The following is a 19971-nucleotide window of genomic DNA, read 5'->3' as shown; positions in this document are numbered from 1 at the left end:
TAGCCAACTATATTTATTTGAACTTGAGTCCTACTTTGCCCCCTTGGGTCGGCCCTACGGCAGCCAGTGTGACAGCTCATTGACACTTCTGGTAAACAATCTTAGGTGTCCTGTCTGCCATAAATCCATCGACAGATGGAAACCATGTTGACACCTCACCCACAAAAACGTGACGTTCACATCTACAAAGAAGTGGGAGTGTGGCGGGACTGAGACCATTGTAGATTTATGTTCAGCCTGTTACCTGGCATCAAGTGTGGGGAGGCTGGCAAAACATGGCTGGAGCAAGGTCTTTCTTTGTGGAAATAGGCATGAAATCCTTAATTAACATAACTATTCAGGAAATTGTTCTTTCTGCAAACGTGCCTTCACTTAATTTCCAATGGTAGAGGATCCGTGTAGCGTTTGGTCAATCAATATCTGAACTTGCAAAGATAATGGCTCAGGTAGAGGAATTCAAGAAAGAGAAAATGACATCCCATTCGTCATATCTTTATTTTCATAAAAAGCAGGAAATACATCTCATTAAAGAATAAAATAACATCCATTTCATGTACATCTCACAAACCAATTTCCTTCAGATTGGCTCAGACTCCCACACAAATTAAATAGCAATGCTTGGATGCAGCTGGGGGACAATGTAAACAGAAGAACTGTACAGAGAACAGATACTGCACTCAGTCACATCTTACATACAGAAACCACACGCAGAATGTCATTACGAATAAAAACATTATACATAGGAAGGGAGACCATGTACAGACTGTGTACTGAATAATATTCAGACACACCTCAAATAAAATTTAGAAAAACAAAATAGGCCTCTGTATCAAATGGGACATTTATGTTAGAAGACAGTTTGAAAACATTTTTCAAAAAATCTAAAAACATGTTTCCTTCCTGAGGATTAAAAAGCAGTGAGTTGAGCCCTGAACGGGACAGCATGACTGCAGTCTCACTACATCTCTACACCAGCCATTACATGAAATGAAACAAATCACCTTATTTCCACTGAGGCAGCTTGGTAAGCAGGCCAGGGCCAGACACGTTATGTAAGAGCTTTATAAAACCATACAATGTCATGATAAAACTGCAACAGCTCTGGGGAAGGTTCGGTCTGACGGAGCAGGACAGAGATGGCAATTGTTCAGCGCAGAAATGTTCCGAAATTCCCCGTTGTGGACAATGTGAGCTTTCTACTGGGTGGGGCATTAAATCCAATAGCTACATGCTTACCATGCTTACTAACATGGGCGGGAGAAACAGCCGTGGAGGTTCAGGAAAATACTCTAATCCGAGGCCATACCTTATTGAGAGTTGGGGCCTAAACCTCAATGGATACATGAAAATGGGTTTAAAAGGAAATCATCTCAATTGAAATGTATTTTATTCCACATTTGGCAGGTGACGTCATTCACTTAAGAGTCTGTTTGTGGGGAAACCACACCCTGTACTCCTGAGAGTTGATACTCTGGTATAATGCCTTTTGAAACATGTATACATAGGACTAGGGCCAGGAGGTTTTCCTAGTCAGGAAAAACTCCTGGCCTCATGTAGGAGATCCTGATATTGAGGGTGAAATCTAAAGAGGAGAGACGGGACCTGGAACAACAGAATCAAGTAGAGTGTGTTTATGATAAGGAACACTCCTTTAGAGTGGGTGACAAAGCTTTTCAATATAAAGAATGTGACAGTATCACCATTAGCGGTATAATACAATAAAATCGTGAGTGATAAAACATGTAAATATAGTGCATGGATCTGATTTAGGTGATCTACTAGCGTATGGATCTGATTTAGGTGATCTACTAGTGTATGGATCTGATTTAGGTGATCTACTACTGTATGGATCTGATTTAGGTGAACTACTAGTGCATGGATCTGATTTAGGTGATCTACTAGCGTATGGATCTGATTTAGGTGATCTGCTAGTGTATGGATCTGATTTAGGTGAACTACTAGTGCATGGATCTGATTTAGGTGAACTAATAGTGCATGGATCTAATTTAGGTAAACTACTAGTGCATGGATCTGATTTAGGTAAACTACTAGTGCATGCAAACAAAAACAGTGTGGTTTGGTGTAAGAAATACAGTGAACTTGATTATATAAAGCTGTTGACAAGAACCTTGAGAAACAAAAACACTTATCCCAAAAAGTAATGAATTACATTTCTTCCCAGTCTATCCAGTACCTATTAACACGGTGTGAGAAATGTAATGAGAGAAAGAAACATTCTGAAATGTAACTTTTGTTGTGAACAAAGCAGGAGGTGTGATAAAATAGTCCTTGGTAAGTATTTGTCCTTCACATGACGGCCATTTAATAACACAACAGGGATAAAACGTGGACCTGAGTCAACTAGTCCATTTCCACAAACATTTTAGACTTCGGGATAGAGTTGGGGGATCTAAAATAGAAATGTTTGCAATATTTGGCAAGTAACAGTGAGGGACAGTTTAGCATTCTATCTATTTGGAGGCGCTAGCTAGCTGTTTTGTGCTTGGGGTTGGCAGTGTGGGCCAGGGAGCTGGAAGGAGAAGGCAGCCAGCCAACACATGGCTTAAATAATAGTCCAGCACAGCATGTGCCCACGTTTGTTTGTCAAGTGTGTTCACGTGTAACTGCACCAATCCCCAGCAAGAGGTCACAGAGGGTGGTGGTGTCCCGAACATGCCTGCTTCTCTGAGAGGTTTGTGTTTCTCTGGGATTTCTGCAAGAGTTGAGCAACGCTAGTGTTGCCATCCAGAAGCTGTTACGTAACTACATGTGGTTTTTCCAGAACAGCCCTAGGAGCCTGACAGAGTCTCCTCTGCTCTACATCACATGAATAGACTGACTAACACTGGTCACAGTGTGAAGGAGTGTGTGTCTGTGTGAATATTCACATACACATGTATGCTCACGTGTGAATGTGGTTTTGTGTGAAAGTGTGTGTACAAGAGATATGATAAAACTAAATGTGTGTGTAATGTGCAGTGCCTATTAGTCCATAATCTTCCACCTGGACCTTGGTCACAGGGCGATACTGTTGGTCCTGTAATATGGGAAGTCGAACAGTGAATCAGAGGGGTCCTCGCAGTCCTGAGGCGGCCCATTATCTGCCTGTGCCAGGGGGTTCCTGCTGATAACCAGGTCCAAGCTGTCTCCTGCTTCAGTGATGAGGGGGACAGTCAGGCAGCAGTCAAAGTCTCTGGTCCTTGCTCGGTTCACCTGGGACAGGAGCAGTCAGGTCAACATAACAAACAGATGTAGATACTGTATTTAAAAAAAAAAAATGTTAGTTGAACAAAGATGTGTACCTGCAGAATGCGGTCGTAGGGTTTCAACCCAGCCTGGTCGGCAGGACCATCTGGTCGGATCATGTTGACGTAGGCACCCTTCTCCAGGAGGCCGTCTGACACACTGAAGCCAAAGTCTCCACAGTCTGGGTCCTTCCTCAGGGTCACCTAAAGGACAGACAGTAAGGCCCATTCACTTGACTCGTGCAAGTCGCCAAGCTCTCCATTGGTTCCAGCACAGTGCGGGGTGTAACTTTACCTAAAACCGGAATGCAACAACGCTGACCCCAAAGGGCCTAGCTCGCCGCAACCCTCTTGCGAAGCGCAATGCCTCCTCCGTTGAAAAGCAATGGCTCGCTCAGCACAATGCCATTCTTGCGCAAGTCATGTGAATCGGGCTTTACAGGTCACGCATCTCCACAGGCTCAGTCACTCATCATATCGTGATATTGTTTTGCAATGTAAATGAAGCAGAATCTAGGATTAATGTGGGATTATGGCTGCCAGAGGTAATTACACCAATATCTACAATCACATATTCAATCTGCAATGAATGTTTGTTTTTAAGGGCGTTCAGTTTCAAAGTGCTTGTGCCCTTATTCAACCTACGGCCTAAGCCAACAGTACATTACAGCACAACAGAACAGACTTCTGTACATGTAGTGTTCAGGTCACGTCTGCCATTTCCAAGCAGTATAGGGACTGCCAAGCAGCAGTCTGAGGCATCAGAGAAGAGTCAGGAGTCAAAGCATTTGGCTCAGTGTGCGGTTTTATCTATGTTTCTATCTATTATCCCACACACTACAAATCCTGACCGGCCTGGCATCCACTGGGTCCAGTTAGACCTCAGTCATGACGCAGAGTAGCGTGCAGTGGCGTGTATTCATGGATGCGAAGGGAAGCCAGGCTTCCTTCAATTTGCAAGAGGCTGTATGTATCTCACAGGAGAACGCATCCGAATGAGCGAAACAGCGTCCCTATGTCTCTCTACGTGTAGGCCATCTATCTGATACTGTCTGGTCCAAACGAGTATGACATTGTTGCCGCCTGTAGCATTAAATGCAAGGGAAGCCAGCGAGCATTTGGTCTCCCTTGACAAAAAAGTATAAATAATTAGCCAATCAGCATTGAGCTAAACAGAGCGAGCTCAACTGTAAATGGTCCTAGCAGAAAAAAGAAAAAAAAAGTCAAGGGAAGCCAGCTTGGATTTGGAGTCTCTCCTATCAAATCGCTTTGAGAGCATACCTCATTAAGAGAAACAACTTGAATTGTCCCATCTGGTTGTGTTGTTGTCCTCTGGTGGCTAGCTAGCTAGCTACATTTGACCCTTTCCTAAATTAGCCATGGATGGAGATAGGGATTTGGACTTGTGGTTTTACTTAATTCTCTGTACTGGCCAATTATTATAACGGCAATTCTGATCCAAACATTAATTCATACATTGTTGTGCCCCTGGCCTGAGAGGATGGAAGTTCAATATGTACAGTAACTAGATGTAGAAGGCTAATGTTAACGAGCTAACATTGCCCATGAATGGAAGTTAGGCTAGCGAGCAAGCATTTTAGCTAGGTAACCTAGGACAACAAAAAAATAAAAGCGTGTACTGTATGACAGAGTGATAGACCGTTTCGTAAACATGAAAGAGAGGAGGATGGCATTGGCGTTTCTCTACAAGTAGGGTGACTCAACATGTTTTTCTACTTGCACGAACGCGTGCGCACAAACAGAAATCAGAACCATGGACAGCCACATCATATTTAGCTTATGTTAGACTAAATTGTTTCTGGTATCTTTTAGTTTTAGTTGTCACTGTGATTTGATGATGATGAAATGTTGAAGTTGAAATGGTGCTGGAATAGTGGCGGCAGCTCCTGTTTTCTTTGCGAAATGTCAGAAACGTTAACTTGCTTAACCATGCTGTAGGTCATGTAACTGTCTGTTACATGCAATATGCGTCGCAGACTTTACCGGACAGAGGTTGCTATCCGGTTTTGTGATAAAACATAGGTGTGGTTGAATTTATTCTGTCACTGTCTTCTTATTGTCTCGGACTTTAGGCCTATACATCACGGTCACAAGGCATATGAACTAACAGCAAACAACGCAATTATCATGACACAACTGTGTAGGTTGTAATATGGCATTGGGGGGGGGAGGGGGGGGCTTCCCCAGTGATTTTACCAACGCACCACAGTTCAGTTAGTGAAGGGTGGGGCTCATGGTACGATCTTCATTGGACCTAAACAGGCATATTCTCCCTGGAGACTGCCGTTTGTGCCATCATGTAGAGTAGGGTCAGGCCACAGTTCACTGATCAATACCTTTACAGGGTTGTCTGCATACTCAAGTTGATAAAACGGTAGCTAGTCATGCTTTAAACCCTGCATTGGAAATCATTCCACAATCATTTGGGATTTTTGATTCATCTCTCCCCATGTACCAGAGTTAACATCAGTTCCATTTCAAATCAATGAATTCATGAAAAAACTTTTGGTCGCCAAATCCTGCGAGACCTAGGTCCATGTAAAAACAGCTAGCTGGAGCTCGTCTCAGCGGTCGGCTGTGAATGCCCTCACCAGCTAGTAACTTATTCTGATTGCTTAAGTTCTGCTCACTACAGTGTTGTCCGGTTAGAACACCATGTTGAGGCCCATACTGAACACTTGGTCACCACCACACGCACACAGACACATCGGATTCCATTAACGTTCTTTATATTGTTGTGTGGTTCTAAAAAGGGAGGAATAATACAAGCATTAGGCTCCACTTATAAGAGACTAAGAAATAGATGTACATGCAATACAATAATCAAGAGAAAATTGTGGCATAATATAAACATGAATGAATGCAAAGGTATAGCAACACACATGTAGAAATGCAATAGGCTACTTATAATGCGGCAATACAAAGACATGCATGAAAAACAATAGGCTAGCATTAGCTACAAACTAACTATAACAAACTTCACTCTGAAACACTCAAAACCTAACAAATAGGCCTCGTCCTGGGTCAGACATTGCACACACCTATACATGTTCGATGGACGCACAACACTTCAAGATAGGAAAACAGCATGTTGGAGTCCATCATTACACAATACTTATTATTCTCGAGACGGCAGGTGAACAAGCTCTACCATGAGGTGTGCAGAGCAGAGCCCTGGAGTGCGTCCAAGCGCCCTGATTGGTTGGATGAACAGGTGTGAATGGGTGATTGACAGGGCTGCAGGCCAATCAGATTGAGAGGGCCAGCCTTTTGTATAGCCGCACCTGTATTTCTTTGGAAATCCACACATCTTAAAAGGCCTCTGCTGGGGGCTTAGTTCTGAAAGGGCCCTAGTCCTATCCTGCAGGACAGGCAGGGTAGAGGGGCAGAGCAGTGAAGGGACCCGACAAGATGTGGTCCAGTCCTACTGTATATCTGGCCGACCTAGAAGAGCAGCTGATATCGCGTATCAATTTAGGGGACCATGCCGGCACTGGTACACATAAGAGGCTTAGGAGCCGCCAGGGGAGGGAGGTGCACAGAGGCGCAGAGACAGCTCTGGGCAGACCCATGCAACACCACGGGTGTTGCAAAGGACCCTCTAACTCTAGCCCATTTGTTGGCGCTAAGTACGATGCTGGAGGCTGGAGGTGGTGGCTTGCCTACTGTGGTGGAGGATTGTGGCACGCTGGCCACAACTGTCATTAGCAGCTCACTGGCTGCTGCGGCTTGTGACTGCCTCACCACTGCTGAAAGCAATGGCTCCCATGGTGGAGCAGGTGGGGGCCCCTGGGCGAGGCTCATCAGGGATCCGGAGGCAGGGGCAGGCTGGGCCCCAGAGATGAAGTCTGGTGGTTACTCAGGTGCGAGGGCTGGAGGGTCTTCTAGTCCAGGAGGTGGTCAGCCCTCCAGAATTGGAAACAGAAGTCCCCCAGGTCAGGGAACGGTGGGGCCCCCCGGTCAAGGGGCTGAGAGCCTAGCAGGATAGGGAACTCAGGACCTGACAGGGCAGGGGACATAGAACCTACAACTGAGACTGAGGACTGCCAGCCAGGTATGGCAGGAAACTTGTAGCCTAGCGCTAGTATAGGCGATTGGGCGCTAGCTGAGGCCGGGAGCTGAGAACAGGATAGGGGCAGGGACTGCACACCTAGAGGAGCAGATAACTCAGAGCCTAGCGGTACAGGTGAACCAGGGCATAGAACTAGGGCAGGAGGTTTGGCATGTAGCACTGAGGGAGCTGACTGCTTGTCAACTGAGGCTGGGGGCTGCAGACTAACTGAGGGCAGAAGCTGCAGACCTAGTGGGGCAAAGAACCTATAGCCAAGCGGAGCAGTGGACTGAAGGCCTACTAGAGCTGGAGACATCGAAACTAAAACGTCTGAAGGCTGGGAGCCTGGACCTGACAGGGGACACCCACTCTGGACCTGACAGGGGACACCCACTCTGGACCTGACAGGGGACACCTACTCTGGACCTGACTCACACCGACACCCACTCTGGACCTGCCAGGGAGAACGACTGATAGCTAGCAGAGCAGTAGAGTTCTGGGCCTGCTAGAGGAACTGGTAACTCTGAGCCTAACCGGCAGGAGCCTGATGATCCACCTGGGTTAGGTACTGAGGGCAGACTGGTGCTGGAGACACAGACCTAGTACAACTGGGGACTGATGACATAGTGCTAGGGACCGAGGGCTGACTGTCTGGAGACAGTGAGCCTAGTGCAGCGAACTTGGGGCTTAGCAGTGCAGGAGGCTCTAAACCTGGCAGGCTAAGCAACTGCATATCAATGAAGGCAGAGGGCTACAGACCTGCAAACGGGACAGCAAACTTAGGGCCTAGCAGGGCAGGGGGCTCTAAGCCTGAACACTTTACACCTGCCAGGTAGGCAGGAAACGCAATCTCTGACCCTCCCGGGGGGGAAGGGAACTCTGACCCTACTGGGAGTGGGGGAAGGGAACTCTGACCCTACTGGGAGTGGGGGAAGGGAACTCTGACCCTACTGGGGGGGACAGACTCTGACCCTACCGGGAGGGAAGGGAACTAGAAATCTAGGTCAGGGGGGACACCAGGGGTGACTTCTGGTGGGTCACCCGAGGTGATGTGTGGCGGGTCCCGAGGCGATGTGTGGCGGGTCCCGAGGTGATGTGTGGCGGGTCCCGAGGTGAGGTCTGGTAGGTCTGGAGGTAGCGGGACCCTCGAGGCTGGAACTAGCATGGTGCTGGCGAGCCGGGGTGGATAGACCTGCACTTAACCTTGCCAGTAGTTGCAGGCTGTGGCTACATACTAGGAGCAGGCATAGAACCCACAGCTTGGCACTGGCTCCGGGCCAGGAGGCGCTCCCGACGCTCTGGTAGATACGACGTAGGCTCCAGCCGGGGGGGCCTGGAGCGACTACGATCTGTTGAGAAGCTGGGCCACCTTAGGACATAGTGAATCCCAACAGTCCCATGGAGGTGGCAAACTCTGGCCGGGGAGGCCTGGAGTAGTGTCTCTCAGGGGAGCAGCTGGGCCAACTACGGAAGTATCGGCAGTGGTGGTGCTCCCGTGTCCATGACGATGGCTCTAGTCGGGGGGGCCTAGAGCAGTTGCGGTCAGGAGAGTAACGGCGTAACGGTGCTCCCGCGGCGGTGACTCAGGCCGGGAGGACCTAGAGTACGTCCTCCTGAGCTCTTCCTGCTCATACAGCAGTAGTCCCTCCGCAGCTCCTAACTGGAGAGTGGGTGGTCACTCCCTCACCACTGAGGAGGCATGGAGCAGGGCTTGTAGTAGTCTCTTGGATGAGAAAGTGGTGTAAGGCTCAGGTGCGTGACCGCTTCGTATGGCGGTGTGGGCTGAGGTGGGTGGTGACGGTCGTCTCGTGGTGAGACACACAAACTCCTCTTTGGGGTACCTCAACATCTCAACTATAGCAGGTCAGAATCCGTCTCGAAGGACCATTAAAAAATTGCTAACTGGAGCTCATCTCTGCGGTCGGCTGGGAATGCCCTCACCAGCTAGTAAATTATTCTGATTGCTTAAGTTCTGCTCACTACAGTGTTATCCGGTTAGAACACCATGTTGAGGCCCATACTGAACACTTGGTCACCACCACACGCACACAGACACATCGGATTCCATTAACGTTCTTTATATTGTTGTGTGGTTCTAAAAAGGGAGAAACAATACAATCATTAGGCTCCACTTATAAGAGACTAAGAAATAGATGTACATGCAATACAATAATCAAGAGAAAATTGTGGCATAATATAAACATGAACGAATGCAAAGGTATAGCAACACACATGTAGAAATGCAATAGGCTACTTATAATGCGGCAATACAAAGACATGCATGAAAAACATGAAAAACCTAACAAATAGGTCTCATCCTGGGTCAGACATTGCACACAACTATACATATTTCACAACACTTACATGTTTGATGGATGCACAACACTTCAAGATAGGAAAACAGCATGTTGGAGTCCTTCATTACACAATACTTGTTTCTTCTTGAAATGGCAGGTGAACAGGATCTAACTTGAGGTGTGCAGGGCGGAGCCCTGGAGTGTGTCCAAGCGCCCTGATTGGTTGGATGAACAGAGGTGTGAAGAGTGATTGACAGGGCTGCAGGCCAATCAGCTTGAGTGGGCAGGCCTTTTGTACAGGACTGAAATTCTTATTATTTTTCAGTTCTTGAATAGGAACTTTAATGCACTTCCTAAATTAACTGAATTGAGATGCCGCCTCCAATCCTGCTATGTACCTTCAGTAGTTCCAGGGCTGTAGGAGAGGTGGTCTCCTGGGGCTCCCCTGTCCCCCCGGGTGGTGTGTCCCTGGTCCTGTTGGACCTCTGCAGGTTGCTTTTGGTCTTGGGCTCGTCATGAATGGGACCCCTCTTCACAGGACTGATTCTGCTCTGTAGCACTGAGTCTTCCTGGGACCTCGTCTCTTCCAGATACAGGCTGAGAGTGCTGCCCGTCATGGATGCCTGGGAGAAGACAACAGGATTGTTAAATTATAGGTGTGTGAATAAAATAACATGATATACTGTATAACTGAATACATGCACACTCACAGCTTGACTGAATAGGGAGGCTTTGTGCCAATGTCTCCATTGATCAAAGTGGCAGCAGGTGTCTGGACGGTCTAGACAATCAGACTTTTGCATCGCTTCATTTAGTAGCAGATTGGGACAGATAGAGGGAGATGTAGCTTACCTCCAGCTCCCTGAGTATCTCCGATTGGCCGCAGGTCTCTAGGTCCTGCAGCGCCTGGGACCAGAAGCTGTCCTCCTGTTTCAGGGTGCCATGACAACTAGGGGGACTGGCGTATCTATGACAATGCAGGAACCAGAACATGAGAGGAGCCTTGCTGTCCAGAGACTGAGGTGTTTTGAGACTGGTTTGAAACAGGTGTGGCCTGCAGAGCAGCGTGGGTAATGCAGGCAATGGACTGCATGACGTTGAGAGGTCCTTTAAAAACCTTTCAGGCCTCAGTGAGGGCAAGAGTAAACTCTCTCATTAGCACAGAACAGTGTAGTCCCTTAGAATAGAAAGATTCTTCATGCAGATAGTTCATCGTTTAAAAGTTAAGCCACCCAAAAAGCCTTAGGGCGTAGACAGTTTGTGGCAGTGAGGGACACAAAAGTTGAGAAGAAAATCTAGTGAAGAGTTAAGATTGAGGCAACAGACAAGGCAGAGGTGTGTCCATGGGGACTTTGGGTGTTTTAGAGCGACAGGTTTGGTGAAGACAAAAGCCACAGAGAAAAATATGCGTTTATGTGAAACACCAGGAGCCTCGCGGGCGGTTAGTAAAGCAGATGAGAGAGAGAATACCTGAGAAAGAGAGAAATATAACAGATAGGAGCAGATAACATGGAGGAATTAAACAACTGTGGTGATTTAGAGAAAAATTCTAAAGCCAAATATTTGAGTGACATTGCAGATTTATTGGATTCACTTTCCAAATCGATAGCTGTCAGTGAAACAACACAGAGTTTTAGATTAAACCAGCCTTGAAAGATAGATTTTTTGTACCTATCTTCAACAACATTTATGATGATCATTGCTTACATACATGAGTGGAGGCATACAGAAGGCATACTTGTAGATGAAAAGGAAAAAATAACAACATTGAAAGCCACAGAACGAAACAAGATGTTTGTTGTAAAATTATTACACCTATCAAATCCATTAGCCAGATCTGTATTACAGGACCAGTCAAACGTTTGGACACACCTACAAGGGTTTTTCTTTATTTTTACTATTTTCTACATTGTAGAATAATAGTGAAGACATCAAAACTATGAAATAACACATATGGAATCATGTAGTAACCAAAAGAGTGTTAAACATAGCAAAATATATTTTATCTTTTAGATTCTTCAATGTAGCCAACCTTTGCCTTCATGACAGCTTTGCACACTCTTGGCATTCTCTCAACCAGCTTCATGAGGAATGCTTTTCCAATAGGCTTATAGAAGTTCCCACATATGCTGAGCACTTGTTGGCTGATTTTCCTTCACTCTGCGGCCCAACTCATCCCAAACCATCTCAATTGGGTTGAGGTCGGGGGATTGTGGAGGCCAGGTCATCTGATGCAGGACTCCATCACTCTCCGTCTTGGTCAAATAGCCCTTACACAGCCTGGAGGTGTGTTTTGGGTCATTGTCCTGTTGAAAAACAAATGATAGTCCCACTAAGCGTAAACCAGATGGGATGGCGTATCGCTTCAGAATGCTGTGGTAGCCATGCTGGTTAAGTGTGCCTTGAATTCGAAATAAATCACAGACAGTGTCACCAGCAAAGCACCCCCACACCATCACACCTCCTCCTCCATGCTTCACGGTGGGAACCATACATGCGGACATCATCCGTTCACCTACTCTGCGTCTCACAAAGACACAGCAGTTGTAACCAAAAATCTCAAGTTTTTATGTCTTCACTATTATTCTACAATGTAGAAAATATTAAAAAAGAAAGAAAAACCCTGGAATGAGTAGGTGTGTCCAAACTTTTGACTGGTACTGTATGTGCTTTAGGACTTGGATAAAGCACAAACAGACCCGGAACTAGGCAACAGTACCCACTGCTCATTGTAATTATGGTACTGGCACTGACCCTGTATATAGTATGCATTCTCGTGTTCCTCGTGTCTCTTCCTTTATACTTAATACTGCTGTTTGAAAGAGCTTGGAAGTAATAATTTCACTGTACTGTTTTATACCTGCTGTATCCTGTCCACGTGACAAATAGACTTTGAAACTTGAAAATACAAATCCATTGTTCTAGCCTGAAGTAGGCACTCACCCAGCAGCCTTATCCCAGTCATCCTCAGTGTATCTCCCATCGTAGAGGTGGGAGTGGTGGTTAAGGCCGGTGAGGCCAGTGGAGATGCTGTTGAGGTGGGACCTGGGCGGTTTGGTGCGTCTCCACTCATTAGGCTGGAAAGTCAAATCTGCAGCTCTGTGGAGATACGTTCCTGCACACAAGCGACAAAAACAGACATAAAAAAACATGATAACGTTCTACCCACCCAACAACGGATTTCAGGACAGTCATGTGAGCAATAATCTAAAGTGGCCTAAGCTGGTGGTCTAAACTGGTAATGACTATGCGGCCATGTTCTGTCCTCACCTTGGCTGCCGTAGTCAGCATCGATGCCGGAGCCATCCCAGGAGCTCACGGCAGAGTCCACGCTGGGCACGGTGGCAGAGTACACCCCTGAATGTTTACTGGTCTTCTGGGAGTCAGTCAGCTCATCCTCTGTGTCGCTCAGGAACCCTGCCTGCTCCGACGTCTGGTGCCCATCCGATTCTGTATGGGAACAGAGAGAGTCAGTGGCGAGTTAAGAGAGAATCATAACTCAATTATGTAATTAAATACACTGAGTGTACAAAACATGAAGAAAACCTGCTCCTTCCACGACAGACAGACCAGGTGAAAGCTATGAACCCGTACAGACATTTACATTTACATTTTAGTCATTTAGCCGACGCTCTTATCCAGAGCGACTTACAGTTAGTGAATACATATATATATTTTTTATACTGGCCCCCCGTGGGAATCGAACCCACAACCCTGGCGTTGCAAACGCCATGCTCTATCAACTGAGCTACATCCCTGCCGGCCATTCCCTCCCCTACACTGGACGACGCTGGGCCAATTGTGCGCCGCCCATGAGTCTCCCGGTCGCGGCCGGCTGCGACAGAGCCTGGATTCGAACCAGGATCTCTAGTGGCACAGTTAGCACTGCGATGCAGTGCCTTAGACCACTGCGCCACTCAGACGTCACTTGTTAAATCCACATCATTCAGTGCAGATGAAGAGGAGACAGGTGAAAGAAGGTTTTTTAAGCCTTGAGACATGGATTGTGTATGTGTGCAATTCAGAGGGGGAATGGGCAAGACAAAAGATTTAAGTGCCTTTGAACGGGGTATGGTAGTAGGTGCCAGGTGCATTGGTTTGTGTCAAGAACTGCAACGCTGCTGGGTTTTTCACACTTAACAGTTTCCTGTGTGTTTCAAGAATGGTCCACCACCCAAAGGACGTCCAGCCAACTTGACACAACTGTGGAAAGCATTGGAGTCAACATGGGCCAGCATCCTTGTGGAACGCTTTCGACAAATTGAGGCTGTTCTGAGGGAAAAAGGGGGTTGCAAATCAATATTAGGAAGGTGTTCCTAATGTTTGGTGTACTCAGTATATGTACATCTGGTGTATTAGAAGCAATTATTGGTACCATGATTGTATTAAAAAATATATATATTTACACAAAGATTGACAGTTTTCCATTCACTATAATGGGGATCCTGTTTTCTGCCAACAATGCCTGCAGTACCGCGGTCGGCCTTGAACATCCGTGGCTTATAATAAATAATAATAATATGCCATTTAGCAGACGCTTTTATCCAAAGCGACTTACAGTCATGCGTGCATACATTTTTGTGTATGGGTGGTCCCGGGGATCGAACCCACTACCTTGGCGTTACAAGCGCCGTGCTCTACCAGCTGAGCTACAGAGGACCACAATGAGAGGGGCAGTCCTTCTCCCTTGTGTTATTCCCATCTTCTAAACTGGTTTTAGGTGGTTTGAAGAACCAATTGACATACTATAGAGCCCGAGCGATATATCGTTTCACCGATATTATTGGCTGATATTGGCCTTTTACCGATATCGGCCGATAATTCCACAGATATTCGATAAAAATGATGACAAAAGGGAATCTCATTTTTATCTGAACACTTGTGGTCATTCTCATGATGTGTAATTATTGTCACAATGCAAGAAATCAACATTTGTAGCATATTTCTTGGACAATTGCTCTTTTGGATGGCAATTTATATATATTTAAGTTTTATTTGAATTGTACACATTTGCAGCTGAAAGCTGAATTGCAGCATACATATACCTATGTAAGTAAGCAAATAAAATAAAATGTAAGGTCTAGTATAAACATTACAGTCAAGCAGCATTAAGCAATCTCACAAAGTAAGGCATAAGGCTGTTGTAGTGTCTGTCCTAGTAGGGGGAAGGGTTTAGATTTTGATTGGATCAGGTAGTTCGGCCGATGACATGGCCTCTCATCTGAGGCAGCCATATGCTGTAATCCTGGGATTTTGAAAGCTTCTGGGCCAAAGGATCAGCAGAGGCAGGTGAGGCGGGACTCCAAGGTCTGTAAGCCCAGGACATTGCATGCAGAGTCGTAGAGGGTGTAGGTGGGGTCCAAGACGATTTTGGTTGCACGTCGCTGGACCTTCTCAAGCTGGTTGTGTTGGTGGGCTGTGAGACATGGGTGCCATACCGGAGCGGCGTACTCGACCACTGGATGGACAAAGCAGGCGTAGACTGCCAGAAGGTCTTCAGGGGGAGGTTGAAGTGGCGTAGGCAGTTCATCATGAAGAGCATTCAGTTCCTTTTGGTGGTAATGTCAGAGATGTGCGTGTCCCATTTTAGGTTTGCTCGGAATGTCAGGCCGAGCGCTTTGGCGCTGGACACCACCTCAAGTGTGTGACCGGAGATGGAACTCGGTGTGTAAGAATGACACTTTAATTTCCCCACTGTAATACAGCATATCGGCAGATATATCGGTATGGAATTCCAAAAAAATCATATAGATCCGGCTCTATTTAATTATGTCAATGAAATGCCTCTAACGAGAGAATATTCAGTTTGTCAACATCAAATCCAATGACTTGAGTCTTTCCTTCCATCCAATTAGAATCCTCTAAAAAGAAGCCTCGGCATCCCCTTCCATGCATGCTTTTTAAAAAGTCACTTGATTAACAAACTTAACAATAACAGTACATACCATCTTGCCGTTTCTTGATCTTGAGGGTGACAGTCTCTCCGGCCATCTGGAGTAGATGGATGGCCTCACTCAGGGGTTTCCCCTTCAGACTCACACAGTTAATGGCCAAGACACGGTCCCCTATATGGAGGGCACCAGTCCTACAAACAGAAGACAATATTTGTATACCTTTGAAGGAGGAGGGTGCCACTGAAAACATTGTTATTTCCAAGCGTATGAGACGACAGCACATAAACATAAAGCATATTACAAACAATAGATAAGAAAGCAAGGTAACTGGTAATTGGTTGTTCAAACCACCTAAAACCAACTTAGGCATGTGATGGCATGATGTAATGTCCTCAAAGTGTATGGACATCTAGTTCCAAAATTCGAATACTTTTCTGTTTTGTGTGGCAACACTAAGGGTACCGCATGCCACTTTGTGGCACGCCTATACCGCCTAGGGAAACACTGTCAGGGAAATAGAGCTGTTTTGAATATAGGTGATTCTATTGGAACTTGCTGTCAAACTCCTCTGACTATCGTTGTTATGATGCCAATAACAGTCATTGATTTCACAATTTCATGAATCAAATCTTATGGAGAAGAAACAATTTTCCTGATATTTTTTCCCAAGGCAGAGGCATAGGTGCCAATGGCATAGGAGAAGAAGATCTGATTTTTAATTTATTTAATTTATTTCACCTTTATTTAACCAGGTAAGCCAGTTGAGAACAAGTTCTCATTTACAACTGCAACGTGGCCAAGATAAAGCAAAGCAGTGCGATAAAAACAACAACACAGAGTTACATATGGGGTAAAACAAAACATAAAGTCAAAAATACAACAGAAAATATATATACAGTGTGTGCAAATGTAGCAAGTTATGGAGGTAAGACAATAAATAGGCTATAGTGCAAAATAATTACAATTAGTATTAACACTGGAATGATAGATGTGCAAGAGATGATGTGCAAATAGAGATACTGGGGTGCAAATGAGCAAAATAAATAACAATATAGGGATGAGGTAGTTGGGTGGGCTAATTTCAGATGGGCTGTGTACAGGTGCAGTGATCGGTAAGGTGCTCTGACAACTGATGCTTAAAGTTAGTGAGGGAGATAAGAGTCTCCAGCTTCAGAGATTTTTGCAATTCGTTCCAGTCATTGGCAGCAGAGAACTGGAAGGAATGGCGGCCAAAGGAGGTGTTGGCTTTGGGAATGACCAGTGAGATATACCTGCTGGAGCGCATACTACGGATGGGTGTTGCTATGGTGACCAATGAGCTAAGATAAGGCGGGGATTTGCCTAGCAGTGATTTATAGATGGCCTGGAGCCAGTGGGTTTGGCAACGAATATGTAGTGAGGACCAGCCAACAAGAGCGTACAGGTCACAGTGGTGGGTAGTATATGGGGCTTTGGTGACAAAACGGATGGCACTGTGATAGACTACATCCAATTTGCTGAGTAGAGTGTTGGAGGCTATTTTGTAAATGACATCGCCGAAGTCAAGGATCGGTAGGATAGTCAGTTTTACGAGGGCATGTTTGGCAGCACGAGTGAAGGAGGCTTTGTTGCGGAATAGGAAGACGATTCTAGATTTAACTTTGGATTGGAGATTCTTAATGTAACTCTGGAAGGAGAGTTTACAGTCTAACCAGACACCTAGGTATTTGTAGTTGTCCACATACTCTAGGTCAGACCCGTCAAGAGTAAGGATTCTAGACGGGTGGGCGGGTGCCAGCAGCGTTCAATTGAAGAGCATGCATTTAGTTTTACTAGTGTTTAAGAGCAGTTGGAGGCTACTGAAGGAGTGTTGTATGGCATTGAAGCTCGTTTGGAGGTTTGTTAACACAGTGTCCAATGAAGGGCCAGATGTATACAAAATGGTGTCGTCTGCGTAGAGGTGGATCTGAGAGTCACCAGCAGCAAGAGCGACATCATTGATATACACAGAGAAAAGAGTCGGCCCAAGAATTGAACCCTGTGGCACCCCCTGGAGACTGCCATAGGTCCAGACAACAGGCCCTCCGATTTGACACATTGAACTCTATCTGAGAAGTAGTTGGTGAACCAGGCGAGGCAGTCATTTGAGAAACCAAGGCTATTTAGACTGCCAATAAGAATGCGGTGGTTGACAGAGTCGAAAGACTTGGCCAGGTCGATGAAGACGGCTGCACAGTACTGTCTATTATCGATAGCGGTTATAATATCGTTTAGGACCTTGAGCGTGGCTGAGGTGCACCCATGACCAGCTCGGAAACCGGATTGCATAGCGGAGAAGGTACGGTGGGATTCGAAATGGTCGGTGATCTGTTTGTTAACTTGACTTTCAAAAACTTTCGAAAAGGCAGGGCAGGATGGATATAGGTCTGTAACTGTTTGGATCTAGAGTGTCACCACCTTTGAAGAGGGGGATGACCGCAGCAGCTTTCCAATCTCTGGGTATCTCAGACGTTACAAAAGAGAGGTTGAACAGGCTAGTAATAGGGGTTGCGACAATTTCGTCGGCTAGTTTTAGAAAGAAAGGGTCCAGATTGTCTAGCCCAGATGATTTGTAGGGGTCCAGATTTTGCAGCTCTTTCAGAACATCAGCTGTCTGAATTTGTGTGAAGGAGAAGCGGGGGGGGGGGGGGGGGGGCAGGGGGGGATGGGCAAGTTGCAGCGGAGGGTATAGAGCTTGTGGCCAGGGTAGTGGTATCCAGGTGGAAAGCATGGCCAGCCGTAGCAAAATGCTTGTTGAAATTCTCGATTATTGTAGATTTATCGGTGGTGATAGTGTTTCCTAGCCTCAGTGCAGTGGGCAGCTGGGAGGAGGTGCTCTTATTCTCCATGGACTTTACAGTGTCCCAAAACTTTTTGGAGTTAGTGCTACAGGATGCAAATTTATGTTTGAAAAAGTTAGCCTTTGCTTTCCTAACTGCTTGTGTATATTGGTTCCTGACTTCCCTGAACAGTTTCATATCGCGGGGGCTATTTGATGCTAATGCAGTACGCCACAGGATGTTTTTGTGCTGGTCAAGGGAAGTTAAGTCTGAGGAGAACCAGGGGCATCTGTTCTTAGTTCTGTATTTTTTGAATGGGGCATGTTTATTTAAGATTGAGAGGAAATTACTTTTAAAGAACAACCAGGCATCCTCTACTGACGGAATGAGATCTATATCCATCCATGATACCTGGGCCAGGTCAATTAGGAAGACCTGCTCGCTAAAGTGATTTAGGGAGTGTTTGACAGTGATGAGGGGTGGTCGTTTGACCGCGGACCCGTTACGGACGCAGGCAATAAGGCAGTGATCGCTGAGATCCTGGTTGAAGACAGCGGAGGTGTATTTAGAGGGTAAGTTAGTCAGGATGATATCTATGAGGGTACCCATATTTACGGATTTAGGGTTGTACCTGGTAGGTTCGTTGATAATTTGTGTGAGATTGAGGGCATCTAGTTTGGATTGTAGGATGGCCGGGGTGTTAAGCATATCCCAATTTAGGTCACCAAGCAGTACGAACTCTGAGGATAAATGGGGGGCAATCAATTCACATATGGTATCCAGGGCACAGCTGGGGGCTGAGGGGGGTCTGTAGCAAGCGGCAACAGTGAGAGACTTATTTCTGGAAAGGTGGATTTTTAGAAGTAGAAGCTCCAACTGTTTGGGCACAGACCTGGATAGTATGATAGAGCTCTGCAGGCTAACTCCACCCCCTTTGGCAGTTCTATCTAGATGGAAAATGTTGTAGTTGGGGATGGAAATTTCATAATTTTTGGTGGCCTTCCTAAGCCAGGATTCAGACACTGCTAGAACATCAGGGTTGGCGGAGTGTGCTAACGCAGTGAATAACTCAAACTTAGGAAGTAGACTTCTGATGTTAATGTGCAGAAAACCAAGGCTTTTACGGTTACAGAAGTCAACAAATGATAGCTCCTGGGGAGCAGGAGTGATACTGGGGGCTACAGGGCCTGGGTTAACCTCTACATCACCAGAGGAACAGAGGAGGACTAGAATAAGGATACGGATAAAGGCTTTAAGAACTGGTCTTCTAGTGCGTTGGGTACAGAGAATAAAGGGGGCAGATTTCCGGGCGTTGTAGAAAAGATTCAGGGCATTATGTACAGACAAGGATATGGAAGGATATGAGTACAGTGGAGGTAAACCTAAGCGTTGGGTAACAATGAAAGAGATAGCATCACTGGAGGCACCAATTGAGCCGGTCTCGGCGTGTGTGGGGGGTGGAACAAAGGAACTATTTGAAGCAGTTTGAGAGGGACTTGGGGTTCTACAGTGAAATTGTATAATAAGAACTAACTGGAACAGCAATAGGCAAGGCATATTGACATGGGAGAGAGGCATAAAGCAATCACAGGTGTTATTAGAGAGAGCTAAGACAACAACTGGTAATGGCGATAAAGTTTGGGCTGAGGCTAAACAGAATAAACA

General features: G+C 46.0%; 1 protein-coding gene across 1 annotated transcript in view; it reads right to left on the bottom strand.

Annotated features, from left to right (window-relative positions):
* Window positions 1–3015: 3015 nt before the first annotated feature.
* LOC311149516 (glutamate receptor-interacting protein 2-like) overlaps window positions 3016–19971 on the bottom strand; it is a gene marked incomplete at both ends in the record, with an annotated part of 31922 nt that continues 14966 nt past the window's right edge. The window contains 7 exons of the mRNA XM_084186701.1: window positions 3016–3213; window positions 3303–3449; window positions 10013–10237; window positions 10467–10581; window positions 12558–12729; window positions 12885–13064; window positions 15560–15699. Coding sequence (XP_084042827.1) covers window positions 3016–3213; window positions 3303–3449; window positions 10013–10237; window positions 10467–10581; window positions 12558–12729; window positions 12885–13064; window positions 15560–15699 — 1177 coding nt within the window. The remainder of the gene's footprint in view (window positions 3214–3302; window positions 3450–10012; window positions 10238–10466; window positions 10582–12557; window positions 12730–12884; window positions 13065–15559; window positions 15700–19971) is intronic.

Source organism: Coregonus lavaretus (genome assembly GCF_964263955.1).
Source record: "Coregonus lavaretus genome assembly, chromosome: 22".
NCBI classification, from domain to species: Eukaryota; Metazoa; Chordata; class Actinopteri; order Salmoniformes; family Salmonidae; genus Coregonus; species Coregonus lavaretus.
The sequence above is the reverse complement of the archived record's forward strand: the minus strand, read 5'-3'. Positions and strand labels throughout refer to the sequence as shown.